The following is a 22,714-nucleotide window of genomic DNA, read 5'->3' on the forward strand; positions in this document are numbered from 1 at the left end:
AACATAGCTTAACATGTGCAATTTCGGCATTAAAAAGATCATCAAGCTAATTCAATTAATATAAACTACATATATTATATTATTATATTAATTAAAATTAGTTGAGTATTTTTATCAATATTTGCAATTTTAACTATGCATTATAGTATTTCAAAAATTAGTAATCAAAGGACATGCAACACAACATATATAATTCTTTAAAATTATTATTTAAAGATTAAAGATCTAGATTTCAAATATAACGGTAGCATAATATATTTTATATATTCTTATTTCTAATATTTCTCATATATACATCTTGAGCATCAAGTATTGCTTGGTCGATAAATAGCTTCATTATATTATTAGTCAATCATGTTTTCCTATTCTAGTATAATCATTTAACCATAGACAACGTATCATAAAATCTCCATTATTCTAATACAAGAATGATCATAAGAAGGTTCAAAATTACGCTAGTACAAACACGAAAAGTTTAGAATTATAAAATTGTTTTTTAATTATTCTTTCTAAAATCTGGATCTAAAATTTGCGGGCGGATACTGATATCTCGCCCTGATGGCTTGGTTTTGTCCAGGAGCTACAACGTCGCCTGGTAAATTCTGCTGCATTTTCTGATGTTTTTCCTTGATTGGCGGAGATGGTGCCTCAGCAACATCAATGACTTTAGGATTCTTTCTGTATTTGTAGTACCAATACTCAAACACTAATGTTATACAAGCTAATCCAATTCCTACGAAAATTACTATGAATACACCTCCAATGTTTTGAATTGAAATACCATCAGATTGATCTTCGGGTTTCTCACAATCCATCTTGTTTTTGTTCTTGTTCCACCACTTTTCTTTCAGTTTTTCTAGCTGACGCTTGTTTAGTAGTTGCAGAATTCTGTTTTGATAGAAATAAAAAAATATCTCAGTTCTAAATAGCAAACCAAAGGTACCAAGCACGGTAACAAATTTTTATGATTCATGCTTATAATGAAACATTAATATCATATTTTTATTCAATGTCAAATCTAATAATTGACTTTGCTAGATCAATAGTTCTAAGATATTAGTAGCAAATGAAAATAACAAAATTCAACTGACTACAATTTATTATTAATATCGTTCATATATTTTTTTATTATAATTTTAGAAACTTACGCATTATTAAATTGATCTTTTAATGGAGAACCCTGTTGCACAGCGATTGCATACGGTTTCCGAGAAAATTCTTCACCGACCATTTGCAAATCGCAGCTGATTAGCACTTGATATCTAAAGCAAATAAATGTCATCAAATTCTATTATAAAATCGGTATTTCAAATATTCAAATTCACAACGAGTAGTAATTAAAAGTTTGTTCAAAAACTGCAGATAATTGATACAGACTATTAATTCATTTCGTTTTATACCAATTTTGCCTAAAACTATGAACAAAATTATTTTTAGAAACATTGCCTAATTAATAATCTTCAATCTTTGATATTAATTTATTTAACACCAATACGTGAAAGTTATGATTTAATAAAAATTAGTTTTTTCATTAAATAGTATGCATTTTTAATGTCTTCACCCATAAAAATGTATTTGTACTAAAAATATAAGCAATTATCTTAAGCAGATTAAATTACTTGTTTCATCCTAGTAGTGTTTTTTTTCAGTTATATTTGATGTATAATATTTTTTTGTTTATGAGTCGTTTTACATATTGTTTCTTATCTGATAAATACATTCAATACCAATTTATTATAATAGACAAAACCTGCAGGATTATTTAACACTAACCTACCGACAATTCGTGTACTATACCTACCGCGCAATTAAAAAGTTATTTATTTCAGATAATAATTAATTCATAGTTTACTGTATATAAAATAAAGAAATTTTTATAAGCTTTCATCTAAATTTCCACATTTTTACCAAACAATGTACTAATACAAAATCTATTAATTTTTGGAACACTTTTGCTGGTTTCTCTTATTTCTATAGGATAATGTTTGAAAATTGTGACAAGTATTTTCTCTGTTTACTTTGTAGTAATGAAATTTGATTTAGACAATTTTTTTTAATCTTTATAAATGAATTCATTAGTTTTAGAGCAAGGAACTAATATGTCCAATTGAATAATTGAACAATCTCTCCTCTTGTCATTTCCCAAATAGGGAAACCCACTTACTATATATTTACTATTGACTTCACACTCCGCCCAGAACATTTTTCTAGATTTGTCTGGTTTGTTTGGTCTATTTTGTAAAAATTTTCACCTACATTTTGACGGAAATAACGCTATTTTCTAGCGATCAAATTGCCCGACCGCGGTAGTTAGGTCACATAACTTTTTTTTTCGGAAAATAGAAAAAATAATTAAAATCAAAGAGTGAAATGAATATCATTAGTATATTCTAAGAATTGTCCTATATTTTGATATTGGTATATTAACGTTTAAAAATGTCTAAGTTATACACAAAGTTTGAAACGGTCATTTTGACCGGCTATGGGAGGTTTAGTGTTAATATGTTTCAGCTTCTAAAATTATTATTACTACAATTCATTATTGTTGTTGTTACCTAATATCGGTTGCATCTCCTAAAAATGCGAAGCCTACACTTGATGATTTGGAGGCTCGAACTCTTGCAAGAGCCTCTTCCATAGAATTAGGAAGTCCAGCTTCCTTCATAGCTTGCCACATTTTTGTATATTTATCACTTACAGGGTAATCCCACACTGCCAACTTAGATCTTTCCACGTCGGTCAAACTGTCGTTCAGGCTCATATCTTTCCAAATTCTAGAAATAATAGTTCAAATTTAATATGTTTCTTTAGATATAATTTTTAAAAAGAGGTTATTAGTAAACAGGTTAATTTCGATAGATGTAGATATCAATACCAGTTTTTATGATTAAAAGACCTTATTTGATAGAACTAAACTCACATACAGACACGTGTGGGTTAGTTCCAAAAATTCACGTGTGCAGCGAAAGGTTGATATAGTTTTTTTACTTACTCATAAAATCTTTCTTCAATATCCGCCATTCTTTCAAAATACGTCATCGCCGATGACCCATTTAGTGGCGCATATAAAATTTTATATTGTTTGGACAAATCATCCAAAGATTCGACCGGCGTATCCAATCGAGACACAGTGAGAAAGGCAGCCAGATTAGCTGTGTATGAAGCAATTATAATAAATCTGGAAATAAAATTTTATAATATACTAAGTCTTACTATATATAATTTGTATGTTCTGTATATTCACCCAAATAACCACCACGTAGCGGCAACCAATCTTCCGGAAAGATTTTTGGGTGCCTCACCACCACCTTGAGGAGTAAGCGACGTCATGCAAAACCAAAGGCATTCTTTGATATTAAATTCCCGTTTTTCTTCATCGTCCTTATATTTTTCTCTATTGTTTTGGTAACTATATGGGCTCCATCGATCGAATACCCACATTAAGAAACTGAAATACGCAAAGTAGGTATGTAAAAATAGATCATTAAATATTAAATACAACACAATATTGATTGGGCTGTTGGTAGATAATGAGAAAGAATAGTGGGAGAAACTGAAAACGACTTCAGTAATAACTATTTATACTATATTTTTGACTTCAAATTGTTATTACCTCGTAAAGAAGTAAGCTGCTAGAATACACAACCAGACATCATTTTCTAACACAGTCAAAAACTTGAACAAAGACGTTGGCGTTTTAGGTAGTTTCATTAATATAGTGATGCCTACTAAATCATAATAAGGCACGGTAAAATCTATTACATTTTCTCTTTCGGCCATCACAGACATTGATCCAAGACCAATATCAGCCTTTTTATCCATTAATTGTTTAACTATTCCATTCCAATTTCCACTTTCATCCATGTTTCCAAATTTACCATCAGCAACAGTTTCAATTTCGTAGTCGAAGTTCACAATTCTTCTTATTTCTTCTATCAAATCTATGCAATAACCACTGAAGCCTTTGGGCGCACTAGGATCTCGTATTATAAATGGATGTTGCTGTAAAGGAAATAACATAGTCAAAAATATGAGTAGATGAGACAGTGTTACATTTTTGAAATCATAAGTATTGTAATTTATTTGCAATTAAACTTAATTCAGGGAAATATGATGTATACATAAACGAAGATATGTTATAGAATAAAACCATAAATATTTAGTCAGCTATTTACATTGTTTTAGCCTTTCAGTACTTGCAATTATTCCAAATATTAAATAACAAAACTAAAAATATATTCGTAAAGATTTTACCAAAATCAAGATATTAACTTCACGAAGGAGAAGTTTATGTTTTCATCAAAAAATTCGGTTCGCTAATTTTATGTATTCTCGACGTTTCAAGCCATTCCGAATCGAATGAGACCAAATTTGGAAAAAGTATGTGTTTGTGTGTGCGTGTGCGTGTGCGTGTGCGTGTGCGTGTGTGAACAGATTTTTTGCCGTAAATCGACGTTTTCTCAAAAACGGCTGGACGGATTTCAAAAATTTAAAAACCATTCGATGTATCTTGATGAGGGCTATTGTTTCTCAGCTTTGTGCAACGATCTGCCGACAGCTTTTTTATATTTTGAAAAAAAGTGTTAAACTTTTCGTCCACACTAAAATTAGTTTTTTTTCGTTTGTTTACATTAAAATTAGACGATTTACTTGGTATAATTATAGAGTACTTGGTCTTATGAACATACTAAACCATTAAAGCCCTACGGAAACTGGTTCAATTATAAAAATTATTGATTTATGAAAATTAGCTTTAAGAAAATACAGCGAATTAACGTCTTCTTCCGTTTTCAATTGTGTGTAATAAATCCACTCGGAATACTTTTAATTACTCATAAGTTAATATTTTTTTATTGATTAAGTTGATTATTAACACATATCGAGAAGTTCATGCAACTTGCCCCAAGGCAAAATACTAATACCAACTAGTTTCAATTGATGAATATTGATTAAAATTTCACATGAATATGAAATAGCGCATTAAAAAATGGATGTAATATCGTAATTGAAGATTTTTAAATTCAATGAATAATTTAACATTTATTTTCTGATTCCGACGAATCGTCTTTGTGATATTTTTATTTCACTTGGTTTACAGATATTGCAAGAATATAATTGCATATTGTAAGATACGAAAGAAATGTATGACGGAGAATGTTTGTGGGTTATTTGACTACCTTATATTTGACTACTAATCAAAACTTTGTTTTATAAGATATTGTGATGTATATATCTTAGCCTAGTGTTTCTAGAGAACAACCAGGTGGTTGACCAGTCTTTTTTTCTATTAGACTATTATTATAGTAAATATATTCTGCTGAAATCTATAATCTCAAGTCATAATTTCATATCACTACTTGACGTAACTACTTCATATCACATTCTTGATATGAAGCTGGCCGAGATGGGTATCGAACTTGAATCTAGGGGCTGCTAATCTACGGCCAGCTCTCAAATTGAACGTTATCTTATTATTATATATCAGAAAAAATGTGGATGAAAAATAAATAATTCTTATTATGAAATGTTTGAAATACATGCTATTTGCATTGTATACACGCGATTATTAGCAAAATCTTTATGGCGGCATAATTGCTGATATGTTGAATACAATAAAAACGGTCTATCTCGATAATAGATCTTATTACCACCATTGAGTCGCACATTCGTTACAATTGAAACCCATATAAATAATACTAATCGCGAAAACGCTCGTCGCGCAAAAGCATCGATTTATCACCTCGACGGTTGCGATTCTGTGGACAATAGCGGCAGTATAATTCCTCATGTCTTCTTCATTGTTTAACGAAAGCTCAGAATCCAGACCGGCCTTCCAAGAACCGAGTTGTATTGTACCAACCGATGAGCCTTTCATCACGGAGACGGCATTTATGTCTAGGGAGAACTGCATGAACGCGTGACCGTTGAACACTTCGCCGTCGTCGGGGTAGTGCAGTGGACCATAGGTATTCGGCTCGGGAACCTAATTAGGAAACCATAATTGTAAAAAAAATTTAAGCAAATTCTACAAATTTTCCTACAAAAGTTTGTGTTTAAAACGTTTTGAATACCCTGAATTTGCCAAACTCAGTTTAATCTAACTGGTTAACTGTTAACCCATAAAAAATTACATGGTTAAATTTTATAAACTTATGTTAATCTATAAAATTTATACATGTAATTTTTTAATTTCCTTACACATTCTTATGCATTAGCTATAATATTGTAAAATAGTTGTAAAAATTAAGTTTTCTATTTATGAAGCAATTTATCTTATAATTAGTACATGTGTAATCAGTGATTACACAACCACCTCAACACCTTACAAACAAACTACTCATGTCACTCTTCAAATTGCGATTATAAGCTTCTAACATATTTTACATTTTGTCAGATAGATTTGTCCTAAACTGTGTTATATATAACATAAATTTTGAACAAACGTAGCTTTTACTGATATTTTTAAAATAATTCGTCACGCCAGAATTGTACGTCATTTGCTTTCGATGGAATCATTTCTATACGGGTCGATTGTGATTAGTCGTCGTGTCTGTGAGATAGAGATCTGTCGTTATATGCGTACCGATATCGACAAGGAAATCAGCATAGATTAATAAACATTTTAAGGTTACATGGTAGTACAAATCTTGATTTAATAAAAAATGCCTGAATCAGAAGAATATTTTACCCTCATTCCGTGAAAATGATAAAAGAACTAGTGGTGTATGGCATCGTGCCTTAAGGCAAATTGCTGGAACCTTCCGTACTAGAATTATATATTTGAGGGGAAAAAAATCAGTAAAAATTGATCAAAGATTTACAACAATTGTTTTATACTTTTTCGAGTATGGAGATAATTATAATCACTATATATTTTATCGTTCATAAAATATACAGGGACGATCTTGTCGCTCGAGAAAGTTTACATTAGCAGGAGGAAGTATAAATCTTTGTATATATTTGAAAATTTTGAAATTGTTTTCGGAAAATTTTGAAATTTGCTTGAACCATATAAGTAAACTTTTAAAATTAAAAATCTTGGGACGGAACCCAACAAAATTGTAACAATAAAATTAGTACTCATTTTTGAAAACTTCATCAAATATCTGATAATTTGATGTGCATACATTTAATGTTTATTTTTGACCACCAAATATCATGTTTTTTTACTTTTTCCTCTGTTTCTCCAAACCCGCTAGACCTGCGTTACCAAAAATCTCAAATCATCAATTATTCAATTCATCATTACATGTAAAATGTTATTTGAATCATTCAAATCGAGTACTCGGTTTTCTAAAAAACTGAATTACCGTTTTTGGCACTTTTTGCCCCATATCTCCGAAACGGCTAAACCTGTCTTTACTAAAAACTAATCAGCAAGTCTTCATATCAATAGGTATCTAATGTTTTTTGAACCATTCAAATCGGTTGATTTGTGCGCCCGAAATCGTGGACAAAAAATTGAATCCGAACATACATACATACTACACACACACTCACATACATCCATTTTTTTTAGGTATGCCAAAGGCTTCAGAAACCTTTGAATCGTAAAGATATGCAAAAATTTTCATTTTTGACTTTTTTGCAATCACTATAACTATTTTCTTAACTAATTAACTACTGGAAGTTAATTAATTAAACTAATTTTATAGATTTTGTAAATCCAATTATTTAGTTGCCACATGCATTTGAATGCACTTCTCTTTAATTCATCTTGTTATATGTGTAATCTCTTTGTCATTTTGTAAAAAAGAATAATTAGATCGCTATTCTTCAAATCACAATTTGGAAGTCTCCTAAATTAACTTGATTTGTCTTAACTTTTATAATGTAGGTACAGCATAAACGTTGCCCTTGGCCAATGCTGCTACTCACGTTTTTTATATTTTTTGTATATTTGTATATTTTACTTAAGTCTATTACATTTTTTTAACTATTTTCAGCTTAATTAATTAGTTTTGTTGTGCAATAGCTGAAGGTGTGTGATCTTTGGAACATAAATCTCACATTTATTAAATCAAGGTTGCATTATCATTTATTGCCAACAGTTGCACATATTTTATAAATTAAGAATCATCCATTTTCCTTATATTAATTACCGTACCTTCATAAAACTCGTTTTCAAATCAATTTTCCGCTGTGGTGAGTTTTTACCATCATACTCGTCACACGTCAAATATTTCATATCTGTAGGCCAATACCCACTTTGGTACATATTCCTGCCAAAGACAAAATGAGTCATTAAGAATAATGATCAAATGATGGATTATATCTGTATAATAAAAATAACATACTTAACAGCTAAAAATGCTCTCAATGATAAATCAAAGTAAAATGCTGAAGCAATTTCTGGTTCCTCATTCATGTTGTATGTGGTTCTTATTTTTCCTAATCTATCTCTACTGGCAGCTTCTGGACTCGGTTTTAAATAGATAACTGTGGCATTGTCACAAGCGCACTTCAATTCTCCTTTATCCTGAGAAAAATAATAAATAGCAAATATAAGCATACTACCATAATAAATTTTGTATATATTTATATGCATTAGATAAAATTTATTTGGTGCTTATATTTCTGCGGGGTATGTTACAAAAAGTGCAAAAAATAGAAAATTGACTCTCATATTGTTGACTGATGTGTTTGGTTATGTGTGTGCTCCATTTATGTTTGGATGCAGTTTCTCAATATATCAATATATGTTCGGATGCAATATGAATGATTTAGAAAACTATTACAGGTACAAAAACAAACGAAAATCAAAAATATATTAAGAGTTTACAAAAATGGTGAAAAAGAGTGCGCGTAAGATTCACACGCTATTGAAGTAAAATTTGCTACTGAACAAGATGGCATTTAAGTAAAAATAAATACATTATATAACAATTTTGAATAATGTTTATTTGTAATATGGTAACACTCGTGATGCACACATTTATTAGTGTCAATCATTATACACCTTTATATAATAATAAATGATAAATTATCACACTTCAAATATGACATGATCGGTTTGTCATTGTAATTAGCATTTAGAATTTGAATTCTCATTAGAGAAATGAAGTAATTGCTGATTAAGGTTTAGGCCCTTAAAATAACCTTCAATCAAAATCAAGTTTTTCGAAAAAAGAAAATCAAAATGTAACTATACTAAAACTAATTAATAAAATTACATAAGACCAGACCAGACCAGACCAGACCAGAAAGTTCAATATCAGATGAAAATATTTTAGAAAGTAAACATGAAATTTTCTTTTAATCATAAAACTTTATGAATTGTAAGGATATACTTGACGAATAAGAGTGCCAAAAAATATGATTGACTCTGATTGTTTTAAATAAATGAAATAAAAATTAAAAATGGGAGATACTAATGTTTTATATTCAAGAGAAACTGAAAAAGGTTTATAAGCAAATTTATAAACAATCTAAATTTTACTATACCTGTGTTATCGCATACCAAGAGTACTGCCTTCCGAAATAATTATTCGCATTTGCTGCATCCAATACACTCGATACGGTTGCAAGATTTCCCAAAATGAAGAAGTTGACGATGTCCAACTTCCGAAGTTTCTCCAGTTGCTCTTTAATTTTTTCGATTGTCGGTCCGTCCACTAATGTTATCACATGCCTCGTGGGCAAATTTTGCAGAAGTGATTTATATTTATGATCCATCACTGCAAAATGAATTATTATATAAAGTAATTGCTTTGGAGATGAATGGGAATTTATTATTATATCTTTATACGTATTTATAATATATATGAAATACATATATATTATATATAATGTATATATATATATATATATATCATCCAATTTTGGTCATGTGTACCAAACTCAAAAATATTCTAGAGAAGCTGATATTAATGATAGTCTACTATAAATAATTTAATAACCTAATAAAATTTATACCCTCATGTTCAAAATTATTATTAACAAAATAACATTGTTTAAAAGTAGGCAATTTATTTTCATAGCCAATATTGCATAAATCATTTTATAACTCGGTTGTGGGTTCAACTAAAAATAGATGTGATCCAGTATAAAATAGTCACTTATCAATGTAGAGTGACAAGTGTGGTACAGCGTAGTAAATAAATATTTAAATACAAATTCAAAATGCCTTCGGTGAAACGAGTGGAAAGCAACTCATAGGACCCCCTAGAGCCCTCGAGATAGAAGCTAGAACCGAAGAAACTGATTAATTGGAATCAGATAACTCTTCCAAAATGGATGAGGTTGAATGTGCTCGAGGAAGAAAGGAATTCTGGAAAATATTAGCTGTTTTAGAACAACATCTCTTAACAATACGTGAGCAACTTACATAAAACGAATAACTTGCATGCAGAATAGCAAGTGTAGGAATTGAACAGGATTTGAAGAAGTTCCAAGAAAAGGTGTGAATTACCATAATTTACTTAAATCTAAAAATCTGCTATATAAATATGATGCTGAGGAGCTATTAAATAAAATCTTAAGAATCTTCTAGACAAAATCTTGCAGTTTATTGCATAAATGAGATTCTACATAGTCATAATCTTAAACAAATTGTGGCAGATAGAAATACTATATGGTAATAAATGTGGGAATCTAGGCAGTGGTTATTCTTTTAGATTATTACATTCTATGTTTATTTTGGAATTATATGTTTTATTTATTTTTTGTATTTCTATTTCTGCAATCATAACTTCCGTTCTATAAGCTCATGTGCTCAAACTTCTTCTTTTACGCCGTATTTAGGTGGCAGCCCAGTGGTAAACCGATCTATATTTGATTATTTTATTAGCGAAAGGTTTTTTTACTTCAAAACATATATTTGATCTATATATTTCCGAGTAAAAATGGATGTTTTCACTCCTAGATATTATATTCTTAAACAAACATTCTAAAAGCAGGGCTCTTAATATACAAATTTTTGTTGTAGTTCAGTCATTTAAGCTTAAATTAGGTAAGAACCTCGAAATTCGAGATACCCAGCTGTAAGTTGGTAAATACTTGTATTTAGCACCCTAAAAGTTGTTTCGAAACCTACAAGTGGTACGCAACATATGTAGGTTTTGAGACAACTTTTAGGGTGCAAAATACAAGTATTTACAGACTTACAACTGGGTATCTCAAATTTCGAGGTGAACTTACTATAATTACTGGACTATTGTGCTCAAGCACATTGATAATATTCAAAAAGTGCGAAAACTAAAATTTTAACTATTCTTCCTCTTACCAAAAGTATTATCAAACAGTATAGCTGCGTTCGTCATTGACTGCATTTTCACGATGGATCTGACCGATTCGGGGATGATGTCAGCTGGAGGCATTATTTGAAGTAGGTAATTTTGCTGAAATTCGTCAATTGTTCTCCATTGTCTCAAGTCGCCTTCTTGGCCAAAACAAGCGCTTACAGTTGGCAGACTGAGGGCGGCAGTAAACGATTTAACGGTTTCTGAAGAAACGCCCGTCTTCGTGGTGTCCAGGATAACATGGGGAGGTTTATTTCCAGTTATCATTTCAGAATATTTTGCGCATACTGAAAAATAGAAATTATATTTTTAATAGATACATAAAATAACATTAATACGTTCAATATCCACTGGTAATGGCATGTATTAATGTCGAATGTGTGGAACACGTAGAACTTTTTTTTTTTAAAAATTTGATATGTTTTGAAGATTTTATACATATATTTTGACTTCAGCATTTACTAAGCTCATGACAACATATAGTTTGTTTGATATTAAAACTTGTTTTTAAAAATATTAAAATAATAATAGAAAATCAAAATAAAATGCAAACTAAATACCTATAATGTTTTATTTCGTATAGCATGAATAAATTATTGTCACAATTGCTACATATTTAACTTAAGATTTTACTTTTTTTTAATTCAATAATTTTTTAACTTAAAATAAGAAATATTGCAAATAATCACATCATTTCGCTATTTTTTATAGATTTTTTTATATCAGTGCGCAATATAAATAGTCCAATACGATTTAATTAATCACTCCCTAAAATACCAAACTAAATAAAATATTTGTACAGAATATTTAGGTCACCGGATTAGGTCGCCTTCTTTCGTTGAGAATAATAAATTTGTTCTATTTTTCGATTTTTTTAGTCGTCTGAAATGATGATTCGTCTTTGAGTTTTTCGAGAATGTAATGAGATTTCTGTCGCGTACAAATGAGGAATAAAGAAATTTTGTGTAACATTAACTCTTCTTTAAAAAAATCGGTATTAAATATAACGGTAGAGGAAAAGTTCGATAAAATATTAAACTATATATAAATAAGTACATTTTAATTTTAATATTATTAATGAATTAGTAATTTTTAATACAGACTAGTTACAGACATCATAGATAAGTTAGTAATTATTAATTAACTTCCCGTAGGGTAAGTTATAGTAATAGGACAATCGAAAATATTTTTTTTTGCATTTCTTCGCGTTTTGAAGGTTTCTGAATATTTTAAAGGTTTGGTTAAAAAAACATTCGATTCCTACTGATTGGGAAATGTGTTGATTAGTTTTAGGCAATGGCAGGTCCAACCGTTTCGGAGATATCGAGTTTTTGAGAGAACTAAGCATCCTAATTGAATGATTCAAAAATGTACATGTGTTGACGAAACGATTGCTTTTGGAAAAAAAAATTGAATATTGAATCTTCCTCGAATATTTCATTACGGTACGGGAAGTTAGAGCAATTTGCACTAAGGCACGATGCCATACACCACTAGTTTACTATCAGTATTAGTAGATAGAAAATAAGATATTATACTTGTATCCCTATCTGAATAATCAAAAGAAGTAGAAAAAAAATGATTAATATTTCACAAATTGTATATACTTTGTGCAGAAACCTAATAAAACTATTTCTTTAATTTTTCTTTGATGAGAAGGAAAATTCTTTATTTCTTTAATGTATATTATCAATGATATACCATATGTTATTACAACTTAATGTCGCCGTTTTTTCTAATTTAATAATCAATTAAAAAATATTATATTATCCGAACTTGGGCCATAAACTCAGTGCAATGTGAAAAAGAGTGCGCGTAAGGTTCACACGCGATTGAAGTAAAACGTATTTGCTACTGTACAAAGTAGCAAATGTAAGTTAAGTAAAAATAAATACATCATATAACAATTTTGAATAATGCTTATCAGTAATATGGCAACACTCGTGACGCACACATTTATTAGTGTCAACTATTATACATATTTATATAATAATAAATTATAAATTAACTATTTATAATAGCATTAAAAATATGTATAATATTTAAAAACATTAGTGTAGTTAAAGTCATACTTCAAATATGACATGATCGGTTTGTCATTGTAATTAGCATTTAGAAATAAACCTTCATTAGAGAAATAAAGTAATTGCTGTTTAATAAATTCTATAATATTCGTTCACACAGTAGATTATGTTAAACAACTCCTAAACAAATATTGTTTTCTCAACTTCACTCATCACGTAGTTGTGTTCGAAGAACTTTATGTAATTAAAACAGTTTGGGCGTAACGGACTTCCGTTGCATTTGTAAGGATTAGTCGCGCCTATCGAAGTTTTGCTTCAATAGTCATACAGTTTTTCTTCTCGTGTGATAGAATTGTTCTCCATACAATTTTAAAATGTTTTTAAAACAGTTTCGACTCTTACATACAATATTTTTAATTGTATTATTATTTACCAAAGTTATTTTTAAAGATAAATTGATATTTGTTTTGATATATTATAGATAGATGTGTTTATACTCCCATTCCTCATGGATTATTGCTAAGTTCAGCGTAAAATTGGTATCACAGGTTATTTTAACCCTACTACGGAATCTATTATCTTAAGAACACTTTAGAAGTAGATCAAAAGAATTTATTTTAAGCTTACATGACTCGAGTAATCCTTTGGCATCCGTCCGATTTCCCACAACTGTCTCGAGTTCGACGGCGATGCCGAGAGTCCTTCCGCTACGTCGAATATATTCCAACGCCACTTTGACCGCCCTTTCGGCTGGCATATTTCCTTCTTCGTTTACCATCACTGGAAAAACAAAAATATTTTGTAGTTATCAAAATTAGATTCTTTGGAAAAAAAAATTAAAATATTTTTAGTTCAGGCAATTAAGCTGTCCTATTAACCCTATAATATTATTCTTTGCATGGAGAAGGAATAGTGTCTGATGATCACTATTCCTTCTCCATGCAAAGGATGATATTAATAGGGTTTGAGTAATTCATAAAATTTTACGTAATTCATCATAAAATTAACTAAATTTTGAAAAATGATGTAATATATTTCCACAAATATAGCTTCTCTGCGTTGCTATATTATTTCTTTTCTGTCTATAGTATCTGCTATGCACTCTCATTGACAGTTGTAAAGACGTAGCGAGGTGTTTTCAAATAATTGTTTAAGTGAATATGCAATTTGATTATCAGTGTCTTATTGAATATTGAATATTTGCTGTAAAAATTAGAAAACAGTTTATTTGTTTCATCGTAATCTTTGAAGAGATTGAAGAGTTATTGTCTTGTCAGTCCTCATTGTTGTCTCATATGAATTAAATTTTACAAATTAATTCACCTAAGATTTTAACTAATGTAATAATGTTGAAAATGTAATTTAGAGATTGTAATTGCCAAAAACCAACTAATATAGGGTACGCGATTATAAAAATTATAGACTATTATATATTATATAAATTATTAAAGCAATTATATAAGTTGGAATATCAAAGATTATATTGTTCTTTTACCGTAGATACTATATTTATTCTTTCTGAATTTCTTATACTGATCAAAAAACTGCAGTTTCCAATACGTATATAGCTTCTGCTAAGCTAAATCATAAATGGAAGGGCATTAAATAGAATATTAAAAAGTATAGGATAGGATATTAATTTTGAACTTAAATTGTAGACGTGGGTACTGGTCAACGTCTGTCTGGTCATCTAGTATATATATATATATATATATATATATATATACTAGCTGAACGGCAAACGCAGTATTGCCATAAAAAATATTTCTAATGTTCAGTATGATAATAACTAACTGATTTCAAATGTGGTGCATAAGTGGAAGGAGCATCTACCAAATAATATATGAAAAGTCTACCCACTCCAAAGGACGCTAGACGCTACTTATAAATGTCCCGTAGTAGTCTTTGCAAGTGCCTAACTAATATAAAACCGATTATATTTAAATTGAATTCACACATTTAAAGAGTTTTCATTACTTCATTAATTTTTGAATCCAAACAATCTCTTTCTAATTATGTTGTTACATGTCCAGTGATTTGATTCATATTGAAAACAAAATGAGAGAATGGAATATTTTACAGCTTTACCATAGATTTGTATGATATAATACAACTATCAAAAATCGCTATAACTTCAGATTTTAATATTCAATCTCCCTATTTTTTACTTGTTATGCAAACCATTTTTAAACTATGTACTGTTTGTGCACATCGGGAAATATGTGTATAATGAGAAAATGGACGGGTGGACAAACTTTGATATTTTTTTAAGTAAAATTCATGCTTTATGTTAAGGTCAGGAAAATATGAGTTGAAATTCTGTAAAAAACGCTCACTAACAGAAAGCGTGATAAAAAATTATCTCTATATATAATATTTGGATTTGTATCAGCAAATAGCATTAATATGATCCAAGTGTAAAATGATACAAGTTCAAGTTTCAAAGGTTTTCAAGAATTAAGACTTTACTAAATTATAAATTAAAATTTTCCAAATTGCCTTCCATCATAATAAGTTTTGACGCATTTAATCAGAAATGAAAAATTATAAAATGCTTGATAGTTTCTTACTTTAAAAAAATAGAGCTAAAACCTCAAAAAAATTGTTTACATTGTTTTGAAACAGATGAATTGCTAAGTTCAATTCAAATTATCATTGATTCTCAAAAATGGTTTTAATATAAAATTAATGTAAAGTTAATTTACATCTCTTAAGCTGCATAAAAGTGTAAACTATTGTCCTAAACTAGTTTAGTAATTTTTTTGTTTCCTTGCTCTTTAAACTCCTAGAAATTATTTACCTATTTGAAAAATATTATTTTATTTGCTTCATATTTTGTTAGCATCGTCTAAAATCTTTCTCACATGGAAAAAATTAAACACTCCAAAACTCCAAACAAAATATTTCTACAACTCATAGTACTCAAAATTCATTATTTAATCATTCGGTATATATTGAAGCATAGAATTATTATTTATTAGATTCTCATTCAAATAAAGCAGAGTATAATATATCAGTCAGAAAAGTGTTTTTCATGACAAAGGGTGAAAGCTGACATGTCATTGCCATTTATTGCTGGTAATGGAAATTTCTTAGTAGTCCATTATCGTCCTCAATTAGATATGTAATAAACAGATAAGTGACATATTGTTGAATGTTTTCTGGTTGAATGAATGTTTAGGAGCTAAATGATGATATGGAACAAAATATTTATCAACTTATTATGCCATTTTAACCTGCTATTCTTATTTTAAATAGAGAATGAAAGTTTATTGCAAAAGTCTATAAATTGTATGTTACCTTTTTATTTGAGTAATATTGATACTCGTGAGTAAATCTTCAATTTTCGGAACTAGTTTTTATATAACTATTTATCATCAACAGCCCATTTAATTTTATAATTATGAAATATAATTGAAATATTAATATAATGACTATAATTAATTTATTTGTTTCTGGAATTAAGTTTTTTTATTCACTGCACAGAGCTTTGAAACCAATCAAATATAAAACATATACTCTTTCCGATGTATGTCTCTATAAGATGTATTTTTTATTTTAGAATAATGAATAATTTAAAGAGTCTAATGAATAATGGATAATATTTAAACTCTTATAACTTTCTTCAATAATCAGCGCCCAAAACTCAAATATATATAAATTTAGCTATTAAATTTTTGGAATCTATGGAAGATCTGAATTGTTGAGCTAACATATTTAGAATAAGATCATTGATTGGTAAAATATTATTTATTCCAATTTTACTTATGTTTTTAAAAATAGTTGTTGAAACTAGTAGTTAGTGGTATGTAGCTTTGAAAAAATTTGCATGCATTTCCTAATATCTGTAAACAATGGACCTAATAAATAGTTATCGAGATTTATCAAATTTGACAACATTTTATTTGGTTTTCTTCGGACAATATATTTAGCATATTTAAAACAAAATCAATTATTCATACAATTTATCCCAATTTTGATTGTTTTTAAAAATTATTATTTATACAAGAAACTTGAGGAAACCTGATGATATATAAAAATAATTGACTTAATCAATAAGCATCGAAACTTTGGAATTATTTCAAATTATTACAAATTACATCAAAATATACATTAATTTTCAAGATAATATGCTGGTCTTTATGCCTTTAAAGAGTTTATAATCAAAAAGGTTTTTTTTGTTCAACATTTTATTAAAATCGTGTGGCCATCTTTTTATTTTTGAGTAGGATATTCCTCACTCAATTTGCTTAAATATTTGTATGGGTGACCTGATACTTTCAAAATTGTGTTGAAAAAATTACTATTATTTTAAACGCCAATGAATTTCTATTATTCAACCACTTTTTGTATACTTAAATTACTTAATGGTTTCTTTTAGCACTATGAACTCTATCACTTTACAATATTCAATTAGAAACTCCAAAAACATTTTTTTAACCACACTTTTTTTTCAATTTCGGTGTCGAAAGATTCAGAATGACTTGAAACGTCGACACAATATTAAATTATCAAATTGAGTTTCTCTATTTCTTATTATTAATTATTAATATCAACTATTAATCTAATTAGAAACTCTAAAAACATTTTTTTAAACACACTTTCTAATTTTGGTGTCGAACGATTCAGAATAACTTGAAACGCCAAAAAATCATTATATTACAATTTGGATTATTTAGAAAAAACATAATTCTGTGGGAAGTTAATATAAAATAATTGTTTTTTTAGTGTAGTGGAAATTGAATTTTAAGGTCAACATCTTCATGTAACCTTTCATTTTCTCGGAGATCCTAATTTTACGAGGCATTTAGGGATCCATATATATTATTCATGAATTGAAAAAAAGATTATTCCTATGAATTACTTACGGACGTTGATATTTTGCGTGGTCTGAGCATTCACCCATCCTAGAACCGTTAGACATATAATACCTATCCAGTACCAGCACCTAAAGGCCATCTCGCGCTTGTCGAAATCACCATCCACCGCCAAAAGATCAAACAAAATTTCTTAAGAAAAACTTCTATTGTTACAATAAGTTTTCACAGAAGTCCTATTACTATTATCAGATGCACGATTAATGACACCGCCGAAGTTAACTGATACGCATTGACTATATAACTTGATCACCTAGAAATATGTATTGCTTAAGGGAGGTGGGTTATTTGTCGTCCGTATGGAAAGTGGGTTTGGAGTTCGTGTTGACGTTTTGGAGTTACTATGGTGACTATTGCCGTTGTATTGTGATTATTCGACGAAAGCTTGTTTTTTGAGTAAACTTTATGTATGAGCTTCTCAAAGCTCTTGCACTCATACAAGTACTTTTTATATTGAAAAATTTCTAATGACTTTCGATTGTAATTTTGTAAACTTGTAATGGATGTATCTCGATGAGTACTATTGTTTGTCAAATTCTTGCAACGATCGGCCAAGCCGTTTCTTTATAAATAGCAGAAAAGTGAAAAAAATTTCGTCCACGTTATAGCTCGCAATTTTTAATCAATTTTGAAAATTCGAAAACCGTTCAAAAGACATTGTTTTGGAATCGTGCTGATTACTTTTTGGTAGAGGCCGGGCCTTTTTCTTGTAATAAAATGTTAAAAAAAAATTCTACGATTTTTATTATTTTTTTGACGGTAGATATCATAGTTTTCTAGATCATACTAAAATATTACCGCCCTACGACAACTCGTTTAGCTTTAAAAATTCGTCAAAGTTTGCAAAAATTAGTATCGTTTTTTGGCATTTGTCAAAATTAAACCTTTGATCGACGTTTTTACAGAAACTTCTGAACCGGTTTTAGAAATATGAAATCCATTTGATGTATCTCGATGAGGATTATCGTTTCTCAGTTTTGTGCAACGATCGGCCAAGCCTTTTCTTTGTAATTTGGAAAAAAGTGTTAAACTTTTCGTCCATATTTAAGCTCATACTACCGAATCGATTTTAAAAAATCAAAAACTGTTCGAAAGATATTAGTTGGAAATGATACTGATTAGTTTTAGGTGAAAATCTACTGAACCGTTTTCTTGTAATTAACCGTTGAAAAAAAATTAAGCTGATTTTTATGGAACTTTTTTTGACGATATATATCATGGTCTTATAGAACTTACTGTAATATTACGGTATTACGACAAGTAGTTCAATTTTGAAAATTCATCAAAGTTTGGGAAAATGAGTAGTTATTTGACGTTTGTTAAAATTAAAATTAGATGATTCACTTGGTATAACAGTAGAATACTTGGTCTTTAAACAAAATAAAGTCCTACGGAAACTGGTTCAATTATATAAGTTATTAATTTGTTAAAAAAATTTTTTGGAAAATACTCAGAGTTAGCGTGTTCGTTCGTTTTGAATTGTGTATAATGAATCTACTCGGAAGACTTTTAATCACTCACTAATTTATTTTTTATTGATTAGGTCGATTATTTACACATATCGGGAAATTCATGTAACTTGCCTCGAGGCAAAATATCAATACCAACTAGTTATATTTTTAAGCTTATTTTTATGTTTTTGGGCTCACTCGTAGGTAAGCGGTTATGAGCGACAAGACTTGATTCAAATGCCCACTTTTAACAGCCTGTTGTCAAGCAGCAGTGACAACGGTTTTTACTTGGAAATATTTCTAAGTGAAAATAGCGTTTGCCCGGCATTGCTGCACCAATAAAAAGTCAGCTCTATTATATAAATTCTAATAATAAAATCATCAAATAGGGATGGATTAATGGGTTACCATCTAAAAAATACGTAAATAAGTTTCAGCCCAACAGCTTATACGACGTAAGGTTCTGATTGCTGTTAAGATATGAAAAAAAATTATGTTCGTGTAGTTAAATATTGCAGAAAATTTGAAACAATTCTATAAATACTTATGTTATATGGATTTAAATTGGTAAGATAAAAAATTTAATCAGCGTATTACATTTGATTCATTTGATCTATTCTAAGTCATATTTGGTCATATTGATTTCCTTGCGCCTAATGGCATTCAATTCATATTATTTAGAAGCTATGATATTGCATATGCATATTTTATCGTGTTCTCTCGATGTTGTGGCTTTATTTGTGACAATTGTGGCGCCGATCGAAACCACCCGTACGATTACGGAGCTTCCACGTGTTATTTGATCGAACAAATGACCAGCAATTATGAAAAATGACAAACTTCAATAACTGAATGATTTCCATATGATACCTGTGTTTATAGAATTATTTCAGAAATATATAATTGTTTTGTAACAAAAGATTATATGATAATGGGGATTGTGCAATTAAATTTAATTTATTAATTAATTTATTATTCAATCAATATCTAGTTCTTGAATTATTTGATTACATAAAATATTTACTTTATATTCAATAATGTGCATACATGCTTTGTATAAATTTATTTAACTAATAAATTTTCCTATATCCATGTTATAATTTATGTGGTACTTATCTTGAATTATAACATGACTTCAGGTAAATAACTTCGAGGAAAAATCAATTTCAGTATTTTCATTCCATTTGTATGTAACAAAATTTTCTCCGAATTATTGACTCATAAGATGTTTCGAAATCCATTTCTATACTTCTATTTTAGTCTCATATTTTAACAGCAATCAGAACCTTACACCCTATAAGATGTTGGGCAGAAACTTTTTCTTAGAAAAAATGTGGTATTTTAGATGGCTGATCCCTCTATATTTGTTTATTTCAATTATTAGAATTCATCTATAGGACTGATATATTATTCAATCCGATGTAGCATTGACATCTTGGAAACATATTTAAGATATATATATATCCTAGTGACAATTGATAATGCTACTGCTCGATATCAGGATTTTTCGTGACAGTTAATGAACCTGCTATCAGTCTGATTGCGTCAGAAAGCCTCAATTATATATTTATAACTGAATTTTGTAATTTATTTTTCATCTTATGGACAAAAAAAGCTATGTGTTTTAGACAAAGTACAAATCTTTTCTGTAAAGTTTTAATGTTGCAATTATATCCTTTAAGAGTAAACGCGAGAGGTTTTACATGTAAGTTAAATCAATGACATTTATGTACTATTTTTGTATTGTATGCGCCAATAATTAACAATTTACACAATCTGTTAATCGGTAATATTTAACTATTTACATAATTTACTTAATCGGTATTAATAAAAATAAAATATTAATAAAAAAAGATTTAACAGAATTATGTAGTTTCAGACAATGTTCTAACAAATTTAAAAAAAAAAAATTTGCTACTTGGAGTTTTAAGCACATGCGACGATTATATAGAGAAACTAATAAAATTTATGATTAAAAACTAATATTTTATTTATAACAAAAATAAGAAAAGAGGATATACAAATTGTTATTTTCATACTAACAAGTTAATCTACACATGTCAGTCATATGTGTCTGACATATATCTTGGTAGAAGTAGAAAAAAAGTTTAATATAGGGCCATTAGACTCAAATATGTGTGACATGAAAAATATCCTAATAAAAGTAAAAAAAATCTTTGATGCATTAGGTTTCTTTGGAGTATTTTAAACTAAATTAACTCATATTGTTACTACGTCTCATTCGGTCGTTTAAAAAAAATATCACATTCTGGTGGCGATTAACATGTTAATAATATTACTTCTCTTAAAAATGCAATAAAACAAAGTCGTGCAATATATACAGACAGAACTTGTTATATTTTCAAAAGCAAGCGGTAATTTATGATAAAACTCGTATATTATTCTATAGAATTCTTGTCTAAAAAGGACTAAATATGTTTAAATAATGAAAGTGAAAGGTAACATTATTAACTTTCCGAAGAAGAAGTTTGTTTACATCGAACAATCCGATTCGCTAATGTTATGTTTTCTCGACGTTTTAAGCCATTCTGAATCGAATGAGACCAAATTTGGAAAAAGTATGTGTATGTGTGTGTGTGTGCGTGTATGTTAACAGATTTTTTGCCGTATATCGAAGTTTTCTCAAAAACGACTGGACCGATTCAAAAATTTAAAAGCCAATCGATGTATCCCGATAAGGACTAGCGTTTATCAATTTTACGCAACGATCAGCCAAGCCGTTTCTTTGTAATGTGGAAAAAAATTTGGAAAAGCTTTTCGACCACATTTAAGCTCATACTACCGAATCGATTAAAAAAAATCAAAAACTGTTCGAAAGATATTAGTTGAGAATGATACTGATTAGTTTCAGGTGAAAATCTACCGATTTCTTGTAACTAACTGTTAAAAAAAATAAGACGATTTTTATAGAACTTTTTTGGCGATATATATCATGGTCTTATAGAACTTACTGAAATATTACGGCCTTGGACAAGTACTTTAGTTTTAAAAATTCATCGAAGTTTGAGAAAATGCGTAGTTTTTTTGACGTTTGTTAAAATTAAATTTAGACGATTCACCTGGTATAACGAAAGAGTGTTTGTTTGTTTTCAATGATGTGT

The 22,714-nt window shown here is 29.1% G+C and overlaps 1 protein-coding gene across 1 annotated transcript; it reads right to left on the minus strand.

Annotated features, from left to right (window-relative positions):
* Positions 1-509: 509 nt before the first annotated feature.
* Positions 510-18,160, minus strand: LOC113388200 (ionotropic receptor 25a-like). Its single transcript, XM_026625601.1, has 13 exons — positions 18,133-18,160; positions 13,892-14,044; positions 11,225-11,527; positions 9,445-9,677; positions 8,298-8,479; positions 8,108-8,222; positions 5,741-5,983; positions 3,614-4,002; positions 3,245-3,448; positions 2,993-3,178; positions 2,556-2,774; positions 1,149-1,262; positions 510-888 (listed from the first exon to the last, which is right to left on the minus strand). Exons 2-13 carry the CDS (start codon positions 14,040-14,042, stop codon positions 510-512), a joined length of 2,718 nt encoding a protein of 905 aa, XP_026481386.1. The 5' UTR covers positions 14,043-14,044; positions 18,133-18,160.
* Between the last annotated feature and the right edge of the window lie 4,554 nt (positions 18,161-22,714).

This window comes from Ctenocephalides felis, unplaced genomic scaffold, assembly GCF_003426905.1.
Source record: "Ctenocephalides felis isolate EL2017-DRISC unplaced genomic scaffold, ASM342690v1 CF-g0.4_SCAFFOLD_03572, whole genome shotgun sequence".
Taxonomy (NCBI): Eukaryota; Metazoa; Arthropoda; class Insecta; order Siphonaptera; family Pulicidae; genus Ctenocephalides; species Ctenocephalides felis.

Bases quoted from the DNA above. Each gene is read 5' to 3' on its own strand.
- LOC113388200 (XM_026625601.1), bottom strand. From the start codon at position 14,042: ATGGTAAACGAAGAAGGAAATATGCCAGCCGAAAGGGCGGTCAAAGTG. The intron at 8,223-8,297 runs GTATGTTATTTT...TGTCTTTGGCAG, and splicing joins AGAGCATTTTTAGCTGTTAA to GAATATGTACCAAAGTGGGT. The intron at 5,984-8,107 runs GTACGGTAATTA...TTTCCTAATTAG, and splicing joins TGAAAACGAGTTTTATGAAG to GTTCCCGAGCCGAATACCTA.